General features: G+C 44.9%; 1 protein-coding gene across 3 annotated transcripts in view; it reads right to left on the bottom strand.

Annotated features, from left to right (window-relative positions):
* SUGP1 (SURP and G-patch domain containing 1) overlaps positions 1–27475 on the bottom strand; it is an 83980-nt gene extending 56505 nt beyond the window's left edge. The window contains exons 1-5 of one of the 3 annotated variants that reach the window (XM_068106594.2): positions 27321–27462; positions 24011–24212; positions 15190–15290; positions 10347–10404; positions 9916–10133 (exon numbers count right to left, since the gene is read on the bottom strand). In XM_068106594.2, coding sequence (XP_067962695.1) covers positions 9916–10133; positions 10347–10404; positions 15190–15290; positions 24011–24171 — 538 coding nt within the window. In that variant the 5' untranslated portion in view covers positions 24172–24212; positions 27321–27462. Of the gene's footprint in view, positions 1–9915; positions 10134–10346; positions 10405–15189; positions 15291–24010; positions 24213–27320 lie in introns of all 3 variants that reach the window. The other 2 variants (XM_068106595.2, XM_078772081.1) reach the window with 2 other exon arrangements.
* Positions 27476–27771: the final 296 nt, after the last annotated feature.

Genomic DNA, 27771 nt, shown 5'->3' with positions numbered 1-27771 from the left:
TGAAGTATCCCAAGTATGCAGATATCTTAAAATAAACCTAATGGTATGCACTAACTATGTTATAAATGTCCTGCTTTTCGCATAAGATGCACAATTGTTGTGGTTATCCACCTCACTTAAGTAAATACCCTCGATGTTAAATGGGGTATGGTGGTTGGTGTTAACATTGTGTTTTTTGTGTTTCAGAATCCCCTCTCCTGCCGTCCCCTCTCCAGCAACCTGGAGTGCAAGCAGCATTCCTGAAGGAGGTTAAGGCACTTGTGACAGTATTGGAAGAGATGGGGAATCCATTTCGAGAACACAGCCAAGACCTACTAGTCATTGACACAGGGGACATCATGGACACCCAAGTGGCCGAAACTGTGAGAAGGATCGAGACCCTTGGTGAGGAGCAGTACACCAAGTTTGTGGCAGAAAGGCTACAACAGTGTACAACACCTATCACACAAACACTTCCAAAGAACAAGTTGCCACTGTTCAGTAGGCCACCGGTCAAGATTAAGTCAAAACAGAAGGCACAGCTCGCAGCACTGAAGAGTGACTGTGGTCTCTTTTCGAGGCTGTACATATCCTGTCAAACACGAGATGGAGACATTGACAATTTCTTCTCCCATGAAAACCAGGCAGCCCCGCCAGGTCTTTCAACTGGAAGAAAAATGCAGATTGGTGTTAAAGCAGATCTACTTCGCTGCCTGGAATCAGATCTGCTCGAAAATAACAGTACGCCTGTGACTGATGCAACAATTCTCGATGGTGCAGCTGTGGTTCAAATCCTAAATCCTGGAACATCAAGAACATTTCAAGAGTATGGAGAAAGAGTGTTTGCACCATACATCTCTGCTCAACTTGAGAAAAGCAGCCGCATTGACCTTGTCTGGGATGTATACCTACCTGCCAGCCTGAAAGCCTCAACAAGACAGAAGAGGGGAAAGGGCACCAAGAAAAGGGTGACTCCTTCTACTGTGATGCCAAATAACTGGAAGGACTTCTTTTGAGTCGATGAGAACAAAACCGAATCGTTTGCTTTCCTTTCACGTGAAGCTGTTCATCTTCTTCTAGCAGAGGGCAAGGAACTGTATTCAACAGATGGAAGTGGAGTTCTCTGCTCTCCTGCTGAGTCATACTTGGCCCGCCTTGCCCCATGTTCACAAGAGGAGGCCGACACTCGTCTACTTCTGCATGTGGCAGATGCTGTGCAAAAGGGGTGTAAGAAGGTGACCATACGTACCGTTGATACTGATGTGGTGGTACTGGCTGTGGCTTCATTCAGCAAGACAGCTCCTGATGAGCTGTGGGTTGCCTTTGGTGTCGGGTCAAGCTTTCGGTACATAGCTGTTCACGAAATGGTTGCCACAATGAATCCAACACAGTGTCTGACTCTCCCAGTCCTTCACGCTTTCACCGGGTGTGACACTGTATCTGTATTTGCTGGCAGAGGAAAGAAGACTGCCTGGGAAACTTGGAAGTCTTTCCCAGAGGTGAATGATGCTTTCAATGAACTCCTATGCATGCCAAGTGAGGTCAGTGAAGGATCAATGTTACTGCTAGAGCGATTTGTGGTGCTGATGTACGACCGAACCAGTGAGCACGGAAGTGAATGATGCCAGGAAGCAGCTCTTCACGTCTAGAGAACATTCCTCCAACCCAGGCAGCACTGAAGCAGCACATCAAGCGCACTTGCTACCAGGCCAACTGTTGGAACCAGGCATTGGTCATGGATCTAGAGATGCCAGAGCCATCTGACTGGGGCTGGATAAAGGAAACAACTGGGTGGCAGCCTCTTTGGACCACTCTCCCTGAAGCATCAAAGTCGTGCCATGAATTGATCCACTGTCGCTGCAAGAAAGGATGCACTGGACCCTGCAAGTGTGCCAAAGCTGCACTCAAGTGCACTGCACTGTGCTTCTGCTCTGGAGACTGTTAGATTTTGATCATTACCAATTTTCATCATTGCACTTGATTTAATGTAAGCTTTTGTGGACATACTTGGTTAACTACAGTTATTTTTTCAGAGGTTATTGCATCATTCCTTGCAGTGTAAACACTGTTTTTCATCATTTCTGGTCTTTGGGTGTTCTGTACCTATCCCTGTACCTGAAAAAATAAAGTTTTAAAAGTTCAAATGAACTTTTTCCAATAGCAGTTCCAACTGCAGTATCATAAAAATAGATATTTAACGTAATTTGACTTTGACCTTGACCTAAATGCATGTCCTTGAGTTCTGGCGATCTCAAAAGTATCACCAAATGAATGGGCATCCCCAATTTAGTTGGAAATGACACCTAAAATGTTTTTCTACACTGTTTGGTTCCAGAATTAAGCACGTTTGAACATTAGACCCGGTGGACTGGCGGCCATATTGGATTTGACCTCTCATGGTCCTCAGAGGTCAAATCTGACTTCCCTCCACATCTGAAAATAAACCTTATGGTATGCACTAACAATGTTAAAAATTTCATGCTTTTCTCATAAAATGCACAATTTTTGTGTTTATCTGTGGCACTATTTGGTTTTTTTTGTTTTTTGTTTTTTTTTGTGTACAGAGTCGAGGCTCGTGAAAGAGCTAACATTTATCAAACAAACAAATCAAACAAACAAGCAAACAAAGTATATAAAAAGGGGAGCGGTCGACAAGATGGGGAGAGATGGGGAGGAAGCACACAAACACAACATTTGAGAGCAGGGACATCGGGAGATGTTTTTGGAGGGAGAGGGCCTGGGGGGAGGCAGGATAGGTATAAAACGCAAGGACACCAAGGACTTCCAGGAAAGAAGTCAAAAGTCACCTCAAAAAAGTGGATTTGGGGTGAAATTAGCGGGGGTAGAAAAGATCAAGGTTTTGGATTGGGGGAGATAAGAGATGGTGGTGAACAGCCGTTTTAAAGACCTGGAGGGAGGAGTGGGATTGAAGAGAGTGAGGGAGTTTGTTCCAGAGGCGGGAGAAAAGAGGAATGAAGGAGTGAAGGTGAGCAGAGAGTCTTGATTTTGGCAGTTTAACCATAAGAGGGTTGCAGGCAGATCTTGTGCGACCTGCAGGAATATTTGGGGGACAGAGCCCAGAGAGAGCTGGGGGAGCAAGGCCGGAGAGGAGTCGGTAGAAGACGGAAAGACCACCAACCTGCCTGCGGTGATTAAGTGAAAGGCCCTCGGAGATAGCGTCATCGCGGGAGATTCCAATGATTCTGAACGCTTTGGTTTCAACAGCGTGAAGACGAGCTAGGTGTGAGGCAGGAGCACCAGCCCAGAGGGGAGAGCAGTACTCCATTGAGCTGCGGATGAAAGCCTTGTATGTGGTGAGGAGCTCAGGTGTGCCAAGGAAGGACTTCGCACGACGGAGGATGCCCAGTCGGCGACTGGCTTTGGAGGCCAGCTTGGAAATGTGGTTTTCCCAGGAAAGATCATGGCAGATAGTGAGACCCAAAAGCTTGAGTGACAGAACTTCTTGGAGAGGATTATTCAGAAAGTAGATGGGAGGGTTGTCCAGTCGGTCTTTTCGGAGAGACATCGTAAGAGTGTGAGATTTGTCAGGATTGAAAGACATGTTCCACTTGTTTGCCCAGTCTGTGATTTTGTCCAGGTCTGCAGAGAGTGACGAGGCTGCAGACTGCCGATCTGAGGGATGAGGAATGGAGCGGCAGAGAGTAGAGTCATCAGCAAAGAGATAGAGGGGATTTTCAAGAGAGTCAGAGAGATCATTGATGAAGACCAGAAAAAGCACAGGGCCCAGAACACTGCCTTGGGGAACTCCAGCCTGAACAGGAAGAGGAGATGAGAGAAACCCATTCAGGGCCACACGTTGACGACGACTAGAGAGGAAGTCCGCCAGCCATGCGTGGAGATTTCCATGGATACCAAAGGAGGAGAGTTTGGTGAGCAGAGCGGGGTGTCAGACCGCATCGAAGGCACGTGATATGTCGAGGGAGACAGCTCTAATTTCCTGTTTGGCATTGAGGACCTCCATCCATTGTTGAGACAGCAGAAGCAGCATGTCCAGAGTAGAGTGACCTGGTCTGAAACCAAATTGATGATCAGAGATCAAGCCATTGGAGAAGAGGAAAGATTTCATATCCGAAGCAATGATGGATTCCATGACTTTGTTGATAATTGGGAGAAGGCTGATTTAGTCAGGTTCACTGTTTTTTCGTTCAAAATCATGGTAGATTAGCAAACCTATACATTTTTGGAAACGTTATTACATGGAAAATCTGAAAATCAATGTTTACATTTGCCAATTCCGACCAATTCGATTCGACCAATTCGACCAATCAACCAATTCCATTCGACCAATTCGACCATTCGACCAATCGCTTCGATCGACCGTTCGACCATTCGACCAATTCGATCGATTCGATTCGATTCATCGAATTCGATTCGATCGACCATTCGACCAATTCGATTTGCCAATCAATTTGACCGACCTTTGCTTGTGTGGAACGGACTGTGAAAACGATGTGGACTATATTGTCGGATACGACACACAGGACAGTGATGACGAACTCTAAATGGCATATTCTGTAATCGTGTATGTTTGATGCCATTGACTGCCTGTGTATATTTTGTCATTGACTGCCTGTGTAGATGTGAAGTTATACTGACTGCATGTGTATATATGATTTTGCTGACTGCCTGTGTATGTTTGGTGATATGAATTATTGTGACACATTTTGATGTTATTAACTGCCTGTACAAAATGATAACATGTATTTGATTATGCAACTTATCGCGAATATAAAGACAGTATTTTGCAATTCAAAACCTTTGATTCGTGTCTTACCATTCCCCATAGCACTAATTTGATACTTTCATTGGATTCCTTGTCCCTGAAAATATAGGTTTAGTATATTTTTAAAAGTTGTTTGGGTAATTAGAGGCAGAAATAGAACAAAATATGTATTTTAGTGACCATTTTGAAAATCCAAAATGGCCGCCATACAGGTATCTCTCCAAATGTAAACATTGATTTTTAGTTTCCTTATGCTATAACCTTTCCAAAAATGCATAGGTTTGCTAATCTACCATGATTTTGAACGAAATATAATTTATTGACAAAGTGAACCTGACTAATTGGTCTGTAGTTGCTAGGATCTGTTTTTGCACCTTTTTTGTGCAAAGAGGTGATGTTGGCTGATTTCCAAGCAGATGGCAGTTGACCTTGAGCAAAAGAGAGGGTGAAGAGAACAGAGAGAGGGAGTGAAAGAGCGGAAGAACAGGATTTTAGGACCCGTGGGCTGTTGCCGTCAGGTCCAGTTGCAGAATCAGTCGAGGGTTGACAGAAACTTTTCCACCTTGTCAGGAGGAAAGGACACAGAGTCCAGGAGCAGCTGGGTACGACTGGGTATGGTGGGTACAGAGAGGGATGGGTTTGGGACACAAGATTTAGAGGCAAACACAGAGTTGAGGCATTCAGCTTTTTCATGTGCGGAGTCAGCTGTGTGGCCGTTTGAGGTAAGGGAGGGGATGGAGGGGTAACAAACACCAGAAACAGATTTGACCAGACGCCACCAGGATTTGGAAGAGGGAGACAGATAAGAGAGTTCGGTCTTGAGAACGGAGAGATATTGTTTCCTGGCTCTCCTGAGGGTGGACACACACTTGTTTCGGGCTTTCTGAAAGGAAATGAGATTTCCTTCCGTTGGATTTGCTTTCCAGGAGACGAAGGCAAGTTGTTTCTGGGCAACAGCCTCACCACAAGATTCCATGTACCATGGATGGGAGGAAGGGTATGACAACTGAAGACAAGATGGGATAAATCTGTGCATGAGAGAGAGCAATTTACTTTGGAAGAATTCCCAGAATGAGTTGATGTCAGAGGTGGTAGAGATGGGAGAGCAGTCCAGATGATTGATGGCTGCTTGAAGACCGTGCCAGTTGGCCTCAGTGAAATGCCAGACTCGTCGACGCTGAGCAGGCTCCCTGAGAATGGTCAGAGAGATGTCCACTTTAACAAGGACATGATCAGATGATCCGATTGGAGCAGAAGAAGAGCAGCAGACATTTTCAGGGAAGTTAGTCATAACCAAGTCCAGAAGAGAAGATGCTCCGTTGACTGAGATCCGGGTCGGGAAATTGACAGATTGTGTCAGTCCCAGTGAGTCGCAGAAGTCCTTTGCTGAGGAGCCATGGCTGTTGAGAGAGGTACCCACACCCAGCCAACTGGCATGGTGACAATTGAAATCACCACATATGAGGAAGAGAGAGTTGGGATGAGTAGATAGAAGTTGGTCCATATTATCAGACAGCGAGATGTAGATGGAGTCATCACTGTTTGGTGGACGGTACAACACACATATGAACAAGAGGTGGGAGCGAAGGGGAAGCCGTAGCCAGAGGTATTCCTGGGGTGAGGTGGAGAGAGTGCAGTGCAGGGCGAGTGAGGAAGAGAGTTTTTGATAAAGATAGCAACCCCACCTCCAGGACGAGGCTCAGGTCTATCATACCGGAGGAGGGAGTAACCCGGGAGAGATACTAAGGAATCAGAGACATCATGAAGGAGGAAAGTTTCTGTTAAGCAGATCACGTCTGGTTTGACAGAAGCAACCTGTATGGAGAGATCAGTTAAGTTTGAACGAAGGCCCCGGATGTTTGAGGTCCATACCGTTAATGAAGAGGAAGGGGGAGCATCGGATACAGAACAGGGGGGAGGAGGGGTAGGGTAAGATGTGGAAGAGGTGGAAGAGGTAGGGAGAGCTGTTGAAGGTGTGTCAGACATTTCAGAATAGCTCGGAGAAAGGGAAGGATGGGGCGGACAAAAGGTTTGATGGTGATTGGGTGAGGTACAATGAGGTGTTATTTGAGGAGGGGGAAGAGCGAGGCAGAAGGTTGGGGGAGATGGAGGTGAGAGTTGAAAGGGGGAAGAAGCGGGGAGGACGCTTTGAGGAGGGGAAGTGAGAGGGGGGAAATTGAGAAGAAATGAGGGTGGGGAGATTTGAAGGGGAGGGGTGAGGGGGGAGTTTGGGAGGGAAGGGACAAGGGGAGGGATTTGAAAGGGATGGGAAATGGGGGAGATTTGGAGGGGAGGGGTGAGGGAGGAGTCTAGGAGGGGAGGGGCGAGGGGGAGTCTTGGAGGGGAGGGGTGAGGGGGTACTTTAGGAGGGAGGGGGCAAGGGGGGAGATTTGAAAGGGATGGGTGATGGGGAGGATTAGGAGGGGAGGGGAAAGGGGGAAGATTTGAAAGGGATGGGTGATGGGGAAGATTTGGAGGGGAGGGGTGATGGGGAAGATTTGGAGGGGAGGGGTTATGGGGAAGATTTGGAGGGGAGGGGTGAGATTGGATTTTAGAAAGTGTATGATTAATGGGAAACGAACATTTATTGCAAAATGAGTTTATTGTGACCTTCGAGTTAAAAATACGTTTAAGGACGCTGGATGGAGGATTGAGTGCAGGAGAGTTTAGGGAATGTAGAAAAATGGCACTATAGTAGATGGAATTTCTTTTTGGGATGAATAGATTTGGTGAGTAAGTCGAAAGCAGCCTTTTAAGGAACAAAACCTTGCAGCCTTGCAGTGGAACAAAACAAAAAAGCTGAAAAAAATTACTAAATCTTAGCTTATTCCACACAGAAAACCTAAAATGGCCCGGACAATATTAATGGCACCTTTTAGAAGTTGTTAAAAATAATTCGATTTCAAGCAGGTGATTCTTCTTTACTTTAGAATTGAACTCACCTGTGGTGAGTTGCAGGTGCCTGAAATATAAAAAAAAATCACTCATTCAACCAGTTAGACTAGAGAAAAGGAGTCATTCTGCTGTTTTGTGTCACTGTGTGTACCGCAATGAACATGGAGAAAAGAAAGAAAACCAGAGAATTGTCTGTGGAGGTCAGACACAAGATTGTAGCCAAGCATGGACAATCTCAAGGCTACAAACAAGCCCATCTCCAGAGACCTTAATGTTCCTGTGTCCATCGTACACAATGTTATCAGGAAGTTTAAGGCCCATGGCACTGTTGCCAACCACCCTGGACTTGACCGCAAGAGAAAACTTGATTGAAGATTGCAGCGAAGGATTGTTCGAATGGTGGAGAAAGCACCTCGATGAACTGTCAAACAGATTCAAGCTCACCTTCAGACACAAGGTACAACAGTTTCAGCTCGCACCATCATCGCTAACTCAATGAAAGGGGGTTCTAAGGTAGCACCCCACTGCTGAGAGAGAGAGACATAAGAAAGCCCGACTGGAGTTTTCCAAAACACACCTGAACAAGCCAAAATCCTTCTGGGAGAATGTCCTGTGGACAGATGCAACCAAATTAGAGCTTTTTGGTAAAGCACATCATCTCTATGTTTACAGAAAACAAAATGAAGCCTTCAAAGAAAAGAATACCTTCCCGACAGTCAAATATGGAGGAGGTTCATTGATGTTTTGTGGATGCTGTACTGCCTCTGGCACTGGGTGCCTTGAATGTGTGCATGGCATCATGAAATCAGGAGATAACAAAGGCATTTTGGAGCACAATGTTGAACCCAGTGTCAGAAAGCTGGGTCTTCGTCGAAGGTCATGGGTCTTGCAGCAGGACAATAACCCCAAAGACACTTCAAAAAGCACCCAGGAATGGTTCAAGACAAAACGCTGGATTGTTCTGAAGTGGCCAGCAATGAGTCCAGATCTAAATCCCACTGAACACCTGTTGGGAGATCTGAAAACAGCAGTTGGGAGAAGGCACCCTTCAAATCTGGGAGGACTGGAGCAGTTTGCACAAGAAGAGTGGGCCAAACTGCCAGTGGGGGGGGGGGGGGGGTGTAGGAAGCTCATTCATGACTATAGGAACTGCCTGACTGCAGTTATTTTGTCCAAAGGCTGTGCTACCAAATATTAAGTTTCGGGTGTCAATAATTTTGTCAATGCCATTTCTTTTTATTTTCTGATTTCAAAGAACTAAGTTCTGAAAACTACTAGAGTGGATGTGATTTTAAAGAACCACTAAATTCACTAAGTTCGGAATCAAAAACAAAGGTTCTGTAATATTAACAGTGAAACAAAGAATTGTAAAGACCAAATACTTTTGTCAATTTCAACTTATTTTTCGAGAAAATTGTGAGTTATTTGAAAAAAGTGCAAGGGTGCCAATAATTTTGGCCATGACTGGTTCTGTACAGTGCTTCATTGGTTCTGTGCAGTGCTTCATTGGTTCTGCACAGTGCTTCATGGGTTCTGTGCAGTGTTTCATGCAAAATACGACGTAAAGTTCAGTGAAGTACATCAAATCAATAGTTAATTGAATGCAGAGATTAGTCAGTTCATTGTCCCCTGGAGCGTTGGATATTATTATTCATTCCAATCTCCGGCCTTGACATCCATATCTCCAGAAGCTGGTATGGGACTTTCACCCGTACTAACTTTCAATATTTCCTCGTTAGCGGCACAGACCGACAGTGCATCAAGACCTGTTTAACCAAGCTTAGAGGTTTCGAGAAACATTGACGTTCGTTCACTTTTGAAACCGGATTCAAATAACGAAGCATATTTTACGTTGAATCGTGGACGCTGAAGTAAAGTATGTACTGTAGTTGTTGAACCACGAAGGCCTACACTACACGTGCTGTCCAAGTGCCCCGCTTGACACTCATGTGCGCTCTAGTAATGTAATACTGTATCTCTAAAACAAAAAAGGCAAATATATTCATTCGCACGTTGTTAAATTTGTGTTTCTCTGTTGTAGTGTGAAATGTGTAAAAATTGATGAAGAGCAAAATTTTCCACTTTTACAGTAATTCAATATCTGTACTAAGAATACAAACCACTTGCATAAATAGATCAAGATACTTAAAACACCAAGGCCCAGCAAAATATATGTAATTACAGTCCAGACCAACAATTTACTGACATAATAATATCACACAAACATTTTATTTGAGAGCTCGGATACAAGAGATCACAAAAGAGATGCAAGGGCGCGTTCTTCACGGGATCAATACCTGAACTGTTCCTGATTTTATCGATCTCGTCACCGGTCTCCTCGTTCTCCTCCTCGTCATCCAATGTGAAGATACTTGGGCGGGTTACCAGAGGAGCCCGACTGTTTGCTGCACTCCCTCCAGTCTGCTTCATCTGGTGGAGCATGGTACTTAAAGAGCCCGATCCCAAACCGGGACGCTTCCCAATCAGCAACGGCTTCTTCAGGGCACCTGTGCTGCTGCAAATGAGTTTTGCACATGTTTATAGGGAAGGTTTGTCAAAATACCGGCATATGGCACAATAAATATGAACCATTCCAAAGAAATGAGCAACTTGCATTGATGCAATTATTTGCAAATGTAACGAGTGGCCAGCCTCGGAATGCATAAAGATGTGTTCATTAGGAAATATTTTTGCTGCTTTTATATCACTTTAAAAAAAAAATAGTTACTTTTTATTTTGCTGATCATCTTCTGAATCATGAGAAAATGAAAACTCTCCGCTTTCAGCTGAAATAGAAGAAAGTGAAAATAATAAATTTACACAAGCAAAAAACTTCTAAGCAATATGCTGTAAGAGCACCACAATTAGATCATCAGCAAGGCTCAGAATGGTGCATCGGTGTTGGAATGGAAACAAAAGAACTTTGATCCGTTAAAGACATGTCCTGTTCAATTAACAACTGGAATATGCAAGGAGATTCAACTTTGCTTAGAACAATGATGTTAACAGGCGGAGTCCTGGCGTCCTGGCGGAGGGGACGTATTTGTCATGGGACTACCAGTGTAGTGGAAACGCATGAGGAAGACCCTGACATTGCAAATCTCTTCCAACTTTCCCAGTCTTCAGGTCCCATTGGCTGGCTACGAATGACCATTTTCCTACTGGAAAATTTTATTTTTCTTTATTTTACCCATAACCTTTTTACCATTTTCTTCTACTTGATCTCTGGGAGAATTCGGTCAAAGTTGTTGGCTTCCTCTTAGCTGTAGGCTTCCAGTGAGGACACCTAGGGCTACTGATGATGATGATGATGATGATTTCAACAGCAGAATAAGAGTTAAAAGGGGGTGGCATCTAATAGCCACTGTGTCTGTCTAAAATTATCAATCTGTTTGACCCCATTTTTACCATTTCCCCCTCTAATCTGTCATATACGTCTTATTTTAGCATTCGCTAGGTCTTGGCGCTATTTTAGGCGGGCTAACACCATCAACTGGGCTGTGCTATAGCAGGAGCTGCAGGTGAGGCTTCATGAAGGGGTCGCTCCGCCCACCAAACCGGTCCGCGTCCAATGGTGAGAGAGCAGGGAGGGGCGTGGCGCGTCATCATTGACGCATTTATCCGAGGGTATAAAGTTGGGGGCACCAACAGGAAGGGAAGGAGATGCCCATAGAGTCCAGTGAAGAAGGCCGCTCAGCCAGACTGCTTGTGCTGTACAGAAGCCACACTTCCACCAAGCCGGCAATGCCTCGATCTCCACACCTCCTCCAGGAGGTCACGATGCGGAGACCAGAGAGCCAACTTGCAACTGTGGTTGGGCCTGGTTCCAGCTCACAGCTCACCCCTTCTCTACTTTTTACATGTCAGGTCAGTCTTTTGGGACTGCCATTGGTAACATGTAACCCAGTGCTACCTGCTGAATGGTCCATTTGTCGGTGACTAAACCGATACCCCTCACTGGTGACTAAACTGTAACACCCTGCCAGGACTAAAAAGAACACCTGACAGAGGGCGGATGAGCTCCCTTCGGGAGCCAACGGCCATCTAGCACAGAGATGGTGTGCACTTTTAGGTGTCTCCTAAAAAGACACCCAATGGGGGTTGGAAATTTTTTTTTCCACCTGGCCTAGTCACCCCCTCCTGCAGAGTGGTCATGTGAAGAGGTTTCCTTGATTCAGGACCATGTGAAGGTTTTGCCAGTTTTTCCTCTTTCTTTTCTCTGTAGCCCTCCACATTTAATGGCTCTCAGCCTTGTGTAGGGTGAATTTCAATTAAAATAAATAAACCAGCCCTACTGGGTTTGCCAAATAACTTCCTTGTCTTGTCATTACTCGCTGTTGTCTATCATAGTGTCTGAGAGCCCAATACCAACAGTTATTTAAGAATCATTCTACCTTGCGTCGTTGGTTTCATGGGCGTGTATATCGCTAGTAGGTTAAAGGTTTTTATTATTATTATGCACTCTGATTATGTATTGCTTCCTTTTGTTTCCTTCCCCTGCGCCATTTAAAAAAAAATTAAATACACCTGGTCTAGGCAGTGAATTCTGGCTGTTGTGGTTTCTCTCAATGGTGATTAAGAAAGTCCCATTGTGGGATATATTGGCTGCGATATCAAGCACCACACACCGGACAAAGCCACTCCTCTAAGGCTCGCTCGGCCCGATTGGATGAGACGGTAGTGCTTAATTAGTGTAGTGCTTCGATGGTTCTACAGTACCACTGGTACGGTAGCAGAAGCTGAAAGGCTCACTGACCCACGTGACCGCTATGGTCGTGTTGATACAACTCGCTAGACTTGTACCAGGCAACCGGAGAATCAGGCGACTACAACAGTATTAAAAAGAAGGTATAAGGAAGGAATTATAGCAAGGAATGGTGGATAATAAAAAAAACAAACAAAAAAAAAACACCTTTAGAGGCCATTTTTCCCCGCAAGCGGGGGTTGGCCTTTTTCGGGGACCGTGGTTGTTGTTGTTTTTTTGGTCCCCTTTTTTGAAGCAATGTTTTACGGCCGGATGCCCTTCCTGCCGCCAACCCTTTTTGTCGCCTTTTACGACAAGCAGGAAATTACCAGTGAACTGGTACTCAATTTGCCGACCTCGGAAGGATGACAGGCTGAGTCAACCCCCCTGGCGTTAATTCAGCGATCGACCGGGATTCGAACCCAGGATCCTAGGATCCTAAGCTGGCACCCTAGCCGCTAGCCCAACACCAGGGCTCTCAACACCAGCATTCTCAGGAATTCGAATAGGCCGAACGGCGTGATGACGGCCGTTTTTGGGACGTCGGCCGGCCTGACAGGTACCTGGTGGTATCCAGGTACCATTTCGTTTAGTATATATGACAGATCACGGCACAGCTAAACAAGTGTGTGTAGAACATTTCAGCTTACGTTCATGGTGGATAATAGAATAGAATGGTGGATAATAGAACAGAAATAATTGGAGACACGTCATGGGTATGGGAAACAGTTGGGGGGGAAAATGAGAAAAAACAGGTAGGCCCAAAACTATCTGAGCCTGAGATAGAGGCTTAAAATAAGTACAACGAGCATGAAACAAATACACGGGAGTGAATGCTCTTCAAGAAGAACAATCGACAAACAGAGAACATAAAATCTACGGTAGAACAGACTAATCCAGAATGGTTGCTTAGCTTTTTGGAAATAGATTTCTCAGAGGACCAACAGTAGCGACCATTACTAGGTAACCGGAAACGGAAAATCTACACCTCTTTAATGAGCATTAACTGATATTCTGAAACTCATGAAGATAACATCACATAATTCATGAAGCCAGTTTCCATGATAACAATTTCCATTTTTACAGATGTGTGTGGATCAGCTTCTCCAAGTGTAAATATTATCAGTGCAATGAGCAGCAAATTCAAAGGCAGAAGAAAGGCCAATAAGCTCATGCAAGAACGTAAGCACACGCACACGAGTGCGCACACACACATGGAGAAACAAAGATATGACAAAGACGACCGACATCAACTCATGAGCAGTATAAACGTTTTTGAGAAGCAAAACGATCGTCGCAGAAAACTCCCAATCATGGAACACAAAAGCCTCACTATGCAACAATATGCTTGTGAATGTTTCGCTATTTATGGAGCCCGTTTAAATTTATCTCCATTAAACAATGCTTGCTATGTGCTTGCCCATGTGCTTCCTTGTATGTGCCAGGTTTGCTTCTCCACAAGCGGGGCAGCTGTGTAAGGGGGTCTCCATTTTAGTACTGTACATATACAAATATGGCTTAACCTTTCGACTATGCACCAGACATGACCCTTCACTTCCATCACATCATTCCATGCCCTCTCAAAACTCCTTGCCTTCTCTCCCCACACTCCTTTCCTCTCTTTTCTCGTATCACTCTCTCTTCTCTTCCTTCAGAATGCAACAAAAGTGAGTGCTTGAGATTTCCAGATAAATCTCAAACTTTCTCAGAAAGAACCATCTGGCAAATGCTCCGATATACTTTCTTAACAATCCTCTTGAGGAAGTTCAGTCATTCAAATTCCTGAGAGTCTCTATCAGCCATGATATTTCTTGGGCAAACCATATTTCAAAGTTGGCCTTCAAAGCCATCCTCCAACTGGGCATCCTCCGTCAGTTCAAAGTCCTTCCTTGGTAGACCTGAACTCCTATCAACTGGCAAGGCCTTCATCTGCAGCTTGATGGAGTACTGCTCTCCCTTCTGGGCTGGCAACTCCTGCCTCACATCTTGCTCATCTTGATGTGGTGGAAATCAAGACCTTCAAAATCATTGGACACTCCTGTGAAGAAGCCAAGTCTATGACCCTATGACTTTCCCATCGCAGACAGGCCAGTGGTCTCTATCTTCTACTACCTCCTTTCTAGTCTTACACCCTTTGCTCAATTTGTGCTCCCACCCCCTCGCTCCCCCCACCCTCCCCCAGGTTTCTGCACGGTGCACGCGGTCCACCATCCACCCCCTTACGGTGAAATTCAAAAAGTTCAGAATCACAGCTCACGTTCTATGTTTTAGTTCCTCCATAAGCCTAGACTTTCTTCCCAAAAGCAGCATCAGAAAGTGTTCTGCTCATGCCAAACTCAAAGGGCTCCAAAGTATGAATAGGCACATGTGGACAAACATACTTCAACATGAGTTCTATATACTACACTTCACACAATTTACACTCAAAGTTTGTTACACTCAATTTACACTCAATGTTACACTGAAGCCTGGTGTTGGCTTAGCGGTTAGGGTGATGACTTGGGATCCTAGGATGCTGGGTTCAAATCCCGGTCAATCGCTGAATTAACGCCAGGGGGGTTGACTCAGCCTGTCATCCTTCCGAGGTCGGCAAATTGAGTACCAGCTCACTGGTAATTCCCTGTGTGTCGCAAGAGGTGACTAACAGGGTTGGCGGCAGGAAGGGCATCCGGCCATAAAATATTGCTTCAAAAAGGAGACCAAGGTGCCCGAAAAAGGTCAACCCCCGCTCTGCGGGGAAAAATGGCCTCTAAAGGTGGTTCTACACAATTTACACTCAAGCCTCGTGCTTTACAATGTACAGTATATTTAGATATGCAGCACTTACTGGCAACCAAATTGTTTGTCCGCTTCTGCATCTTCAAAAACTGTTGGAAGAAACTTCCGTCATTTGCAAACTTGTTTTCTGCATTTTTGTCCACCTGTGGCCTGCAAAAGAATAAAAGATAACTTAGAAGCCTGCTGTCTGACCAGTTCATATGTTTCCTTTGCCAGGAACTCAAAATGCTTGGGAATGCATTTGATGAAGACTGGATGTTTGCCCCAACATAACAAATTGGAAATGTAAAAGGTGGCGACGCTTACTAACATACAAAGAGCACTAAACTGTAGTGTGTATACCTATTTTCATTTATACAGGGATTTATGGGTGGAGGCAGCATTTTGGTGTCAATCCGAGGTTATCTTGATGTTACCAAATAATCCTTTCATTGCCAGTTATTAGTGAGTCAACCAAGTTTCTATTGACAATCTCATTGGAAATTGTCACTTCTACTGGGTTTTAGCGTTTTGTATCTACATTTTTAATTTTTTGAAGGTATAATGTCACTGGGAATAACATCAAAACAGCACAAACGGTGGGCAGACACAACATGAGGCAAAGCGAAAACAGTAGCACAAGAACGTCAACATGCATTACAGTACAAGCGGAAGAAGGAAATGCAGGTGAAAGGTGAAGGTTGATTGGAATCCAAACCCTTAACAATGTTTTCAGTTGGATTAAAAGCCACATGACCTTCCATGCATTGCAACTATTTAGAACTTGATATATCGTGCTGGAGGCGAGTGATGTTAAAAATTGCATTTAGCTCTTCCAAATGCATTGCAATGGACAAAAACTCAACTAGGCTGAACAGTTTGTGTTTTTTATCCCACTGATATGCCGGATCTGGATTCGGACCTGAACCAAAATCTAACCAGCTTATTCTTGTCACCTAACCAACTCATCCACCAAGTTTCGTCCGAATCCATCCATAACTGAGAGATATCGTGCAATATATCGTTTTTGGCTCTGTCTCTCCATGGTGGAGTCACTTGAGAATTTAAAAAAAAAAAAGATCGTATCTGCATCCGGATCCGAATGAATTCGTCCTCGTCAGATACAACCTGTCCACCATGTTTTGTCTGAATCCGTCCATAGCTTTTTGAGATATCCTGCTCACAGATAAACAGGGGGAAAAAATCATAATCTCTGTCCACCTGAGGTGGTGGAGGTAAAATAAATAAATAAAGATCACTGTGAAATGGTGATCAGGAATAATAAGCAAATGGAATCAAATGCAACAGCTGCATCACTGCATGCTGATCCGCAATCGTTTAGATGTTGGTATAACAAATGGAAAGTCTTTCAATCCCGGTAAATCTCAGCTCCACCCTGTTGCTTTAGCCAAGGTGGGGTCCAAGGAGAAACAAGGTGGGGTCTGCGAGCAGCAAATTTCATTGCTAATAAAGATGTAAAGTTTTGTCCAACTAAAAGGAAGGGTATTGAAAGTGTCAAAAAGCAGATTTGTGTACTAGTGTTCAAGTATACAATACTGTATTATAATTCAATTGAAATAAATCTATTTTAAAGGTCATAGAAAAAAAAAAAGTTTATCGCCATTGATGGACCGTCTTTTACACCACCCGCCACCAAAGATGGATGGAGGTTATGTTTTCACCACTGCATGTCTGTGTCTATTTGTGAACAGCTCTTTCACGCAAACAGCTCTTTTTTTTAGCTCTTTCACGAGCCTCGATTATGTATACAAAAAAAACAAAAAACAAAAAAACCCCCAAAAAAACCAGGATATCTCAAAAAGTTGTGAACAGATTCGGACAAAATTTGGTGGAGCTTATATGAAAAGGACAAAATGATAATTCAATTTTGGTGAAGATCCAGATTCGGATCTGGATCCGATAATTTTTTAAGTTATATTCTACACCATTGAAAGATGGCACAAAAAACGATATGTCACGATATCTCAAAAAGTTGTGGATGGTTTGGGAAAAACTTGGTGGACTGGTTTAGGTGTGTGGACAAGGCCAAATCGTTTCAATTTTGGTGAACATCAAATCCGGATACAGATACAATAATTTTAAAATCGATTCTTTACCATTGAATTAGCCTGGGGTTGGCTTAGCAGTTAGGGTGCCGGCTTGGGATCCTAGGATCCTGGGTTTAAATCCCGGTCGATCGCTGAATTAATGCCAGGGGGGGTTGACTCAGCCTGTCATCCTTCCGAGATCGGCAAATTGAGTACCAGTTCACTGGTAATTCCCTGTGTGTCGCAAGACGCAACTAACAGGGTTGGCGGCAGGAAGGGTATCCAGCCGTAAAACATCGCTTCAAAAAGGGGACCACGGTGCCCGAAAAAGGCCAACCCCTGCCCTGCGGGGAAAAAATGGCCTCTAAGCCATATAGCATGATATCTCAAAAAGTTGTGGACGGATTATGACAGAACTCGGTGGATGAGTTTAGATAAGTGACAAGTGACAGTTTAGATAGGTCAACCCCCCTGGCGAGCGGGGTGCCAGACGAGCTAGGTGTGAGGCAGGAGCACCAGCCCAGAGGAGCATTGTTGAAAGAAAAAAAAGAAAAGAAAAAAATAAAAAAGAACAAGCCGATTAGATTTTTGCTCAGGTCCCAATCCAGATCTGACCCATCAGTGGGATACAAAATGTAAACTGTTCAGCCTGGTGGAGGTATGTGCTCCACAGAGTGTCGTTCTAGTTTAACATGTTACATCAGTTCTCCATGCCTGCTGTTTGTGTCCTTTATGACGTCCTTAAAAACAGTAAGTTTTGTGTTTAGAATGATTTAAAATTTTGTTTAACTGCCAATCAGGCACAGTAAAAAATTTATCTCGCTCTTTTCTGCACATACGCTCAGAATGAAATCAGAGCCAAAGTACTGCTAAACTACAGGTTTGTTTACCGATTCACGTTCTGATCCATGTTCAAAACATACCATTCAATTTACATCATGTTATTCCTTGATCCTAAACTGACATGTGTAGACCGACAGATGGGCGGACAGACAGAAGTGAACCAATTGTTTAACCACAAATTTCACTTCAAGTGTGTGGGGCAAAAACTGGTGAATGTTGGGCTCTTTCCAGAAGGTGTGTTATTGCACCAATATTTTTTGACGACGCCGTAAATTCCAAAGAGAACATTAATGATTTCTCCAGCAGTTTTTCAACAGACTAACTGAAGAGGAGAAACGAGATGTATGGTCCCAGGAAGACTGTGCAACTGCACACACAGCACATGCAAGCATGCATGCAATTGGTGCAGTTTTTGAAGATCACATCATTTCTCGTGGTGTGCGGCCACCTAATTCTCCCAACTTAACACCTTCAGACTTTTATCTGTGGGAAAGCTAAAAAAACAAAAAAAAAACGGTTTGTGGCAAACAATCCCCAAACGGTATGAGAGAAGAGCTGAAGGCTAACATTTCAGAGGATATCCGTGGCATCCAGGCTGAAGAACCGCAGCGAATGTTTCAAAACGTGTGAAGACGAGTCCAGCTTTGCCAACAAATGAATGGGTTGTACTTTCAGCAATTGCTACAAATTTGCTGCAACTGTTCAATAATTTTCAAAATCAAATCTTCTGTAACCCCTGGTATGGCTTTGCTGTATTTGACAATAAATACTTTTCTCTGAAAGACTTTTCTTTTTACACGAGAAGTGTTAAGTTTCTAATGCAGGGTGTCTTTTGAAACATCTAACAAGTTATACAAAAATATCCACATGTGGAAACAGTTATTATGATAACCATTCCTTTTTGCACCGTGACGATGCATAGGGCTGCCGAAGCAGTTTCCTAGGCTATTGGGCACAATCCTGTATTATATGGGTCACCACTACGACGCAGGATACCCGAATGTTTCATTCATCCCAGCAAGCTGGTGTTCATTTTTGCCGACCTCGGAAGGATGACAGGCTGAGGCAACTCCCCTGGTGTTAATTCAACAACATGACCAGGGGCTTGAACTCGGGACCCTAGAATCCCAAGCCAGCACGAACCGTTAAGCCAACACCAGGCTAAATTGTTATTATACAGGGTGTTTAATATATGTACAGCCAAGGGGTACCCGGCGCTGCATGGGATAAAAACGATGTAGTGGTTCCGGCACATCATTTGCATTGAAAACGTGGAGTTATTTCCCTCATGGTGGTGAGCTTTTCCTGATGGGGTTTTTGGGACATGTTGGACATTGAAAAGCTATGGAGTTATTGGCGTCATGGTGGTTAGCTTTTGCCTACAGGCTGACAGCAGCACTGCCTGACCCCACATCCAAATATAATAATAATAATAATAATTCATTTATTTTGTATAGCGCTTTTCCAGAAGCCCAAAGGCGCTTTGACAGAGTGGAAAACATAATGCATAACAATACATGAAAACAACAATTGCAAAAAGACAAGAATCAAGAAAACAAACAGCAGCGATATACGGCATATATATAAGACAAGAATCAAAAAGACAAGACAAGAATCAATAGGGAAATATTTAAAGCAAAAGGAGGGAGAAGGAGAAGAGATAGTCAGGGGTTAAATGCTGTGGGTTGAATGTTGAATGCAGCGTTGAACAGGTGGGTCTTTAGTGATGTTTTGAATGTGGTGAGTGAGGAGGAGTCTCTGATGGTGTGAGGTAGTGAGTTCCAGAGGGTGGGAGCAGCGATGGAGAAGGCCCTGTCCCCCCAGGATCTGAATTTGGTCCGGATGGAGGGGGTCAGGAGGTTGGTACCAGCAGAGCGGAGGTTGCGGGTGGGAGTGTGTCTGGAGAGGAGGTCAGCCAGGTAGGATGGGGCCAGGTTATGGAGGGCTTTGTATGTCAAGAGGAGGATTTTGTACTGGATTCTCTGGGGGATGGGGAGCCAGTGAAGCTTGTAAAGGACGGGGGTGATGTGGTCACGGGTCCGGGAATGAGTGAGTAGACGGGCAGCGGAGTTCTGAATGTATTGGAGTTTATTGGTGATTTTTGAGGGTGAACCATAGAGGAGGCTATTGCAGTAGTCCAGACGGGAGGTGATGAAGGCGTGGATGAGGGTTTCTGCAGCCGTGGAGGAGAGGGATGAGCGGAGACGGGCAATGTTTTTCAGGTGAAAGAAGGCTGACTTTGTGATCTGTTTAGTGTATTTGTCGAAGGAAAGGGTTTGGTCAAAGATGACGCCAAGATTCCGGATGTGAGGGGAGGTGGATACTGGGATACCGTCGATGTTGAGGGCAAAGTTATGGGTGGATTTTGTGAGCGTTTTTGGGCCAATGATGATTATTTCAGATTTATCACAGTTAAGCTTGAGGAAGTTGATTTGAAGCCAGGATTTTATTTCAGTGATGCAGTTTGTCAGGATAGAGTGGGTGTCGGTGGAGACGGACTTGGTGGAGATGAAAAGCTGGATGTCATCGGCGAAGCAGTGGAATTGGAGACCATGACGGCGGATTAAGTGACCGAGCGGGGACAGGTAAAGGATGAAGAGGAGGGGGCCAATAACTGAACCTTGGGGGACACCTTGGGGGAGGGGAGCAGTGGGGGATTTGCAGTTATTGATGGAGATGAACTGGCATCTGTCAGAGAGGTATGATTTAATCCAAGAGAGGGCAGTGCCGGTGACGTTAAAGGTGGATTCAAGTCGGGTGAGGAGGATAGTGTGATCGATGGTGTCAAAGGCAGCGCTGAGGTCGAGGAGGACGAGAATGTTGAGGTTGCCAGCGTCAGAGGAGAGGAGAAGGTCGTTGGTGATTTTGAGGAGAGCAGTTTCAGTACTGTGGTTGGAGCGGAATCCGGATTGGAATGTTTCATACAAGTTATTGGCAGAGAGATGATGTTTGAGTTGAGTGGCTACAGCGCGTTCCAAAACTTTTGACAGAAAGGGTAGGTTGGAGATGGGTCTGAAGTTGTTTAGGGTGTCAGGGTTTAGACCAGGTTTTTTTAGAATGGGGGTAACAGCAGCAATTTTGAGGGAAGGTGGGACGATGCCTGTAGACAGGGAGGAGTTTATTGTTGCAATGATAAGTGGAGAGAGAGCAGGGAGGGAGGCTTTGACAAAGCTGGAGGGGATGGGGTCAAGAGTGCAGGTGGCAGTTTTCATTCCTATGAGGAGTTCAGAGAGGTCAGTAGGAGAGATTGGGGAGAACCGAGACAGGGGATGGCAGGACAAGGGGGGGCAGGTGGTTGGAGGGGGAGCGGGTGCGGCGGTGGTCAAGCTGTTGTAGATGTTGTCAATTTTGCGTTGGAAGAAAGAGAGGAAGGAGATGCAGTTGTCTACTGTGAATGACTGGGTGGTGGTGTTCAGGGGGCGGAGGAGTTTGTTTATTGTCGAGAAGAGTGCTTTTGGGTTTCCGGAGCCAGAGTGGATAATTTGAGAGTAGTAGGCAGAGCGGGCGCGGGAGAGGGCATCTTTGTAGTGTTGTATGTGGTCCTTGTAGGCTTGGGAGTGAACTGTGAGACCCGTTTTATTGCGGAGTCTTTCAAGTTGGCGAGCACGAGTTTTCATCAGGTGGAGTTCAGGGGTAAACCAGGGAGCAGAATGGGTGAAAGAAACTGTTTTGGTTTTTACAGGCGCAAGCTGGTCAAGGCAGGAGGAGAGAGTGTGGTTGTAGTAGTCAGTGAGGTCGGAAGGGGTGTGGAGGTCAATGAAGGGAGAAGTGGACATTTTTTCAGAGAGGGTGGATGAGAATGAGGTAGGTGAAAGAGCGTTTAGCTTACGGAAGTTGATTGTGCGATAATGCCTTGGTGTTGGGGCGGGGATGTTGATGGTCAGAGTGATGGCTAAGTGGTCAGAGGGTGAGGTCGGAGCCATAGAGATGGTGCAAATTTAATCCAGTGGAGCAGACAAGGTCCAAAATGTGACCACGGATATGGGTAGGAAAGTCGACATGTTGAGTGAGGTTAAAGCAGGTGAGTAAATCAGTGAAGTCAGTGGTTATTGTGGAGTCAGTGGAGTCCATGTGGATATTGAAATCACCAAGGAGGAGGATTGAGGGGGAGAGGGAACATAGCTGGGTCAGAAAGTAGGAGAAGTCAGACAGGAATGATGGGTGGGGTTTGGGAGGGCGGTAGACGACAGCCATGACTGACTGCGTGTGACCAGAGAGTTTTAAAGCCAGGTGTTCAAATGATGGAGCAGATGAGATGGAGATGAGGTTGGTCTTGATGTCTTGACGGTGGATAACGGCAATTCCACCACCTCGGCCCTCCGAGCGTGGTTTATTGACGTAGGAATATCCATTGGGTGTGGTGAGGTTGAGTGTGTAGTAGTCCAGAGGTTGTTGCCAGGTTTCGGTGAGACAGAGAAAGTCCAGTTTGTTATCCAGGATGTATTCGTTCAGGATGAGGCATTTATTGTTGAGGGACCGGGTGTTGAACAGGGTGAGCTTGATGTTGTTTTGAACAGCAGGGATGAATTCAGGTGATTTAGCCAGGGTTCGTAGGCAAGAGGTGCGATCGTGTGGGTTGCTGTGACCAGGTGCGCTGGGACGAAGAGTGAGAGTGCGCTGAGCCGACCAGAGGACGGGGATGGAGTGACCTGATTGCAAATAAACAAACTTGCGACCGGAGCCACGGTGAATGTACCTGGGTCGTCGGAGGAGTCCATTTGATTTGATGGCAGAGATGCATGATGGGGTGGAGCGGGTATTGAGCAGAAGAAGCCTTGCGGCGGAGTACTTCAGAGCCATGCCAGGCAGGAGCGAAGGGACGAGTACGAGGCCAAGGTCGAGGAGGCAAAGCGGCAAACGCAGCGGCAAACGCAGCGGCAAACGCAGCGGCAAACGACTGCAGCCGCTAATCAAGACCACAGCGGCAAACAAGGCCACAAAGACCACAAGGCCACCGGCAAACAAGGCCACGGCCACAAACAACGGGAGCGGGCCTTTCGATTCCGTATTCCGTACCATCAAAAGCAGATTCCGTTATCCAGCCGGAGAACACGCGGCACGTGCGGGTGTGAAAAGGCAGGACAGATGTGAGATGTCAGGTCAGAAAAGTAGAAGCAGACCCTGTACATCCATCCAGTCGGAGAAGCGGCGAATATGCAACGCCAGCGTCCTCTCGCAACCGAACCCGGAAGTGGGTATATACACTCTATAGCGGCCTTTGGTGGCCTCACAACGGCCTTCAAGGACTGTGTGGTAGCTTAAAACTTTGCCCAGTTTCTTAAGTACTTACTCCCAATATTTGGAGCATCGTTATGCGTTGTTTCAGTCGTGAAAGAATAACGTACAAATGCACAAACACTTGAAATTATTTACAAGATGGATGAAATAAACAGGCATACTTTATAGATGTATTCACTTTTTAAGAGTACATACTTTATCGATGTACTCACTTTCTAATTGTACATACTTTAAAGAGGTAATTGGTTGAAAAACGGTGTACTACTTGATACGACGAGGTGGCGTTTGTGGCCTCCGCTAGCACATTCTGTGGACAAACAGACCGACCCAAATGCAATACCCTCTCCTCTGGCGAGAGCAATTATGAAAGAGAACGTTCTGGCACGTACGATTTGTAACTAGAATTATGTTTATTTGCATTTGCTGTGGGTTTCGTCCATCCATGCCCAACCCTAAGTTTGGCATCGGCGTTGCAACAAGTGGAATCATCGGCTGCTCGCATTCTCCACCTTTTGAAAAGAAAGTTGTTGAGCATGGTTGAGAAAGCCAATGTAGCAGACTTGACATGAATTGGAGGGGTGGGGTGGTGGGTGTGCATATAGACACGATGGTTCTGTGCCCCAGATGTATCAAATGAATTATTGCAATACATCTAACACTTTTCACGAAAAAAAAAAAATGATGTTCTGCAGTTACCAAAATGACAACACAACATCCCATTGCACAATACAGCCCCATATGATGCAACATTTAAATACTCACACGTTCTCTGGAACATCTTTAACAATCTGAGGCTTTTGAGACAATTTTGCTTCAACTTCTTTCTTCCTTTTTTCAATAAGTTGCTCCTGCAACATAAGACTATCGTTCTTACACAGTCCAGTCGAGCTAGAAGCCAGGACGTTGGTGTTCCACCCAAACATCACCAATAAATATTCACAACCACGGGATCAGAAGTGGAGGTCTGTGAGGAAAGAAAAATCCAATCTTAACCTGGAATGTGTTCTGTCTTTAATAAATTATATTAATAAACAAGAGGGAGAATTGCGCTTTGCAATACATGTCCCTTACCAAGTTTCAGTTCAATATGTTAAAGATTAAGGGGAAAAAAGGCTGGAATGTTTTCACAAATAAGCATATTCGCAAATTCGCAAATATTGACTTATTTTCACAAATAAGCAAATAAGTATAATGCCATGTTCAGTGCCGAACATGTTAAAAATAACCAGATGTACATACATGAAGCAAAAACATGCATACAGCTTATGTGCATATATAAATATATCGTGATTATATACCTGGGATCATTCCAATTGCACTGGGCTATGGACTAAACCCAAGCCTGCCGATCTGTGCTGCTTCATTTGGGGTGGAGTTGTTAGGGTTGTTTTTTGATGAAACTTTGGCGCATCCGGATCTTCGCCAAAAATCAAATCAATTCTTCCTTATCAGACGCCCAACCTGTCCACCAAGTTCCATCCAAATCCGTCCATAACTTTTTGAGATATCGTGCTATATATCGTTGTTGGACCCATCACTCAATGGTTGGTGAAAAATTACTTTAAAAATTATATTATCCGGATGCACATCTTCACCAAAATCTAATCAATTAGTCCTTGTCATACACCCAAACCTGTCGATGTTTCATCCAAATCCCTCAAAAACATTTTGAGATATCTTACTCACAGACAAACAAACGTTGGTGAAAACATAACCTCCTAGAGGGGAGACCTTTGTGGCAGACATAACTTCAGTAAAGCTAAATTTAAATGAAAAAAACAACTTAGAAATATTTACTCATTATCTATAGAATTGTCATGTGACATTCTCTTGTTTAAAAAATAATAATAAAGCACTAGGAAGCAGTGAATGCAAATTCAGAGAACTCAAACCATTTCTGCGGAGGCAGCCATATGTCCGCAATTCCCAAAAAGACGTACATGTGACGTCACACATGCATTTCAAAGTTGACACTGGATCCAAAACACCCTGAAATGTATATGGCCTGCTTCAAGTAAGTAGTAGTTGTTATTAATTTACAATTCAGTGGATTTACTTCTTTCTTCCCAAATATTGTGCGTTCTACTCCCTCAAAATTATCCTATTTCCCTTCCTCGCTTTAAAAAAATAAAATAAAACTTTAGGTTTTTGTTTCACTCCACAACGATCTCATTCTAGTTTAATTTCCTTATTATATACAGTCAAGGCTCGTGGAAGAGCTTGAACAGAACAGATCGGGATGTAACATAACACAAGGAACAGCAGAAAGAGGAGGGGGAAACATCAACAGCATGGCGGTGTAAGTAAATAGACAGAGACGGACAAACAAGGGATGCAGGTAGCATGATGAGGGATAGCGGAGAACATAAGGGGCGAACAAGATGGATACAGAAGCAAATTTTTGAGGAGGGGGTGGGAGGGGGGGGGGGTTGGTTTAAAAGTGGGAGGAAAGATTATGGATTTGGATGGGGGATGATCTGAGATGGTGGTGAACAGCTGCCTTGAAGACCTGGGAGGAATTATAAGATTGAAGAGAATGTGGAAGTTGGTTCCACAGGAAGGGGGAAAAAAAAGAAAAGAGAAACAAATAAGTGGAGGTGAGCAGTGGTTCTGGATTTTGGAAGTTTCACTCGGAGGGGGTCGCTGGTGGACCGCGTGCACCCTGCAGATACAGAGGTTGGGGTGGGGGGGGGGGGGGGGAAGTGGAGGCAGGACAAAGAACGGAGAGAGCAGAGGGTGCAAGGAAGGAAGTGGAAGAAGACAGAGAGACCACCAACCTGTTGGCAATGGCGCAGCGATCGGCCCATAGACTCAGCTTCAACGTGGGAGATTCCAATGATCTTGAAGGCCTTTGTTTCCCGGTGTCAAGCTGAGCAAGGTGCGAGGCAGGGGAGCCAGCCCAGAGGGGAGAGCAGTACTCCATTAAGCTGCGGATGAAGGGCCTTGTAGGTGGACAGGAGTTCAGGTGTGCCAAGGAAAGACTTTGTACGACAGAAGATGCCTAGTCGGCAGCTGTCTTTGGAGGTCAATTTGGAAATGTTTGCTCAAGAAAGACCATGGTTGATAGTGAGACGCAGAAGTTTGAATGGCTGAACTTTGAGAGGATTGTGATGTCTGCAAGTTGGAGATGTGCAATAGTTTTGCACGTGGATCATGTCAAGTGGGAATGTGTGGTTAATTAGTTAATTTGGGGGTGAAATACGGGGTACAAGGCTAATGTTGGGTATCTGGGTTATCAGGAACGTGGATACGACACGGCCTTAATGGGCGGAATGGCCTCACGTCTGGGTCTCCTTGTGCAACCAACTTGCCTGCGATGCACTGGGGTGAGAGTTTAGTGTCAGGTCAGGAAATTCAACCGAGACAAATCGCTCAAACGAGAGGACGCTACATTCAAAGCAACCAAAGGTTCACAATGACAGTTGGTTGCATCATTGCTGGGAGAGCAGCTATGCCGCTGATGCAGTGCCCCAGTGAGCTGGTAATCATTTTGCAGACATCGGAAGGATGACAGGTTGAGTCAATGCACTTGGTGTTAATTCAACGACACGACCTCCAGACCATAACATCTCAGGCCAGATACCATAACCGTTAGGTTAAGCCACCACCGGGATTATTCCCAGACCAGTCACACCACACCACAACAAAGACCAAAACCGGGCCGGACCGCTCAGCATTTTTAAAGGACACAAGAACAAGAACCATTGCGCCGGTTTTGCCATCGCAGCCAAGTTCCTTGCAAGGGAAATCGGATTTGTTGACAGCCCATGTCGCAAAGCGTCAACAACCAATAACAATATATATGGCGCTAACAACATCAACGAAGTCGCCAAAGTCTCATTTGTTAAATTAACGTGTTATCGAGCTAAAGTTCAAGAAAAAAAAGTAACAACAGCACAACATTTGCAATCAAATATAAACTATAAACGTTGTTGTTTTCTTTTGTGAAATAATTTCGTTTCCAAAAATAATATTTGTTTATGTGAAAGAATTAGGAAGCTGAGGACAGGCCTTGAGTAGTGATATGTAAAACCAAGAACAATCAACGCATAATATCGCGATCAAACCTTACACCGGACTGTCAGAGGCGTCTAGGTCGCCACAAAGTCACTTTGAGATGGAGAACTCCAAAAAAAATACGATGTTCAGTGAAACACGACCTTCGCGTTCATCGAAAACGCAAAGGGGAGGGGAGCCGAGGAACCTTACTGCGCATGCGTCAACCGCAAAAACAAAAAAATTCTTCCGGGCTGTTGTTGTTGTTGTTTAAAGGATTAAACACCACATACGGAATCGGTGGTTGGAATCCCGTCCGAGTTATAGCAATTATTTTTTAATGGTACTGTGCTGCTTTATTGCTTGGCACCCAGGATTTAGAAAGGATAGAGCACGGACAAACAATCATAGGTTGGTAACAATAGCGCAGGCTTTGGTGGGCCGGATTATTAGGTCCTCCTCCTCCGGCTGCGTGAAATTTCCTGGTAAGCTGTATTAGGGGACCCATCTATATTATTACTGTAGAC

The sequence above is a fragment of the Myxine glutinosa genome, chromosome 2, assembly GCF_964187855.1.
Source record: "Myxine glutinosa chromosome 2, kmMyxGlut1.1, whole genome shotgun sequence".
Classification (NCBI taxonomy): Eukaryota; Metazoa; Chordata; class Myxini; order Myxiniformes; family Myxinidae; genus Myxine; species Myxine glutinosa.
This window is presented reverse-complemented; position numbering and strand designations above follow the sequence as displayed.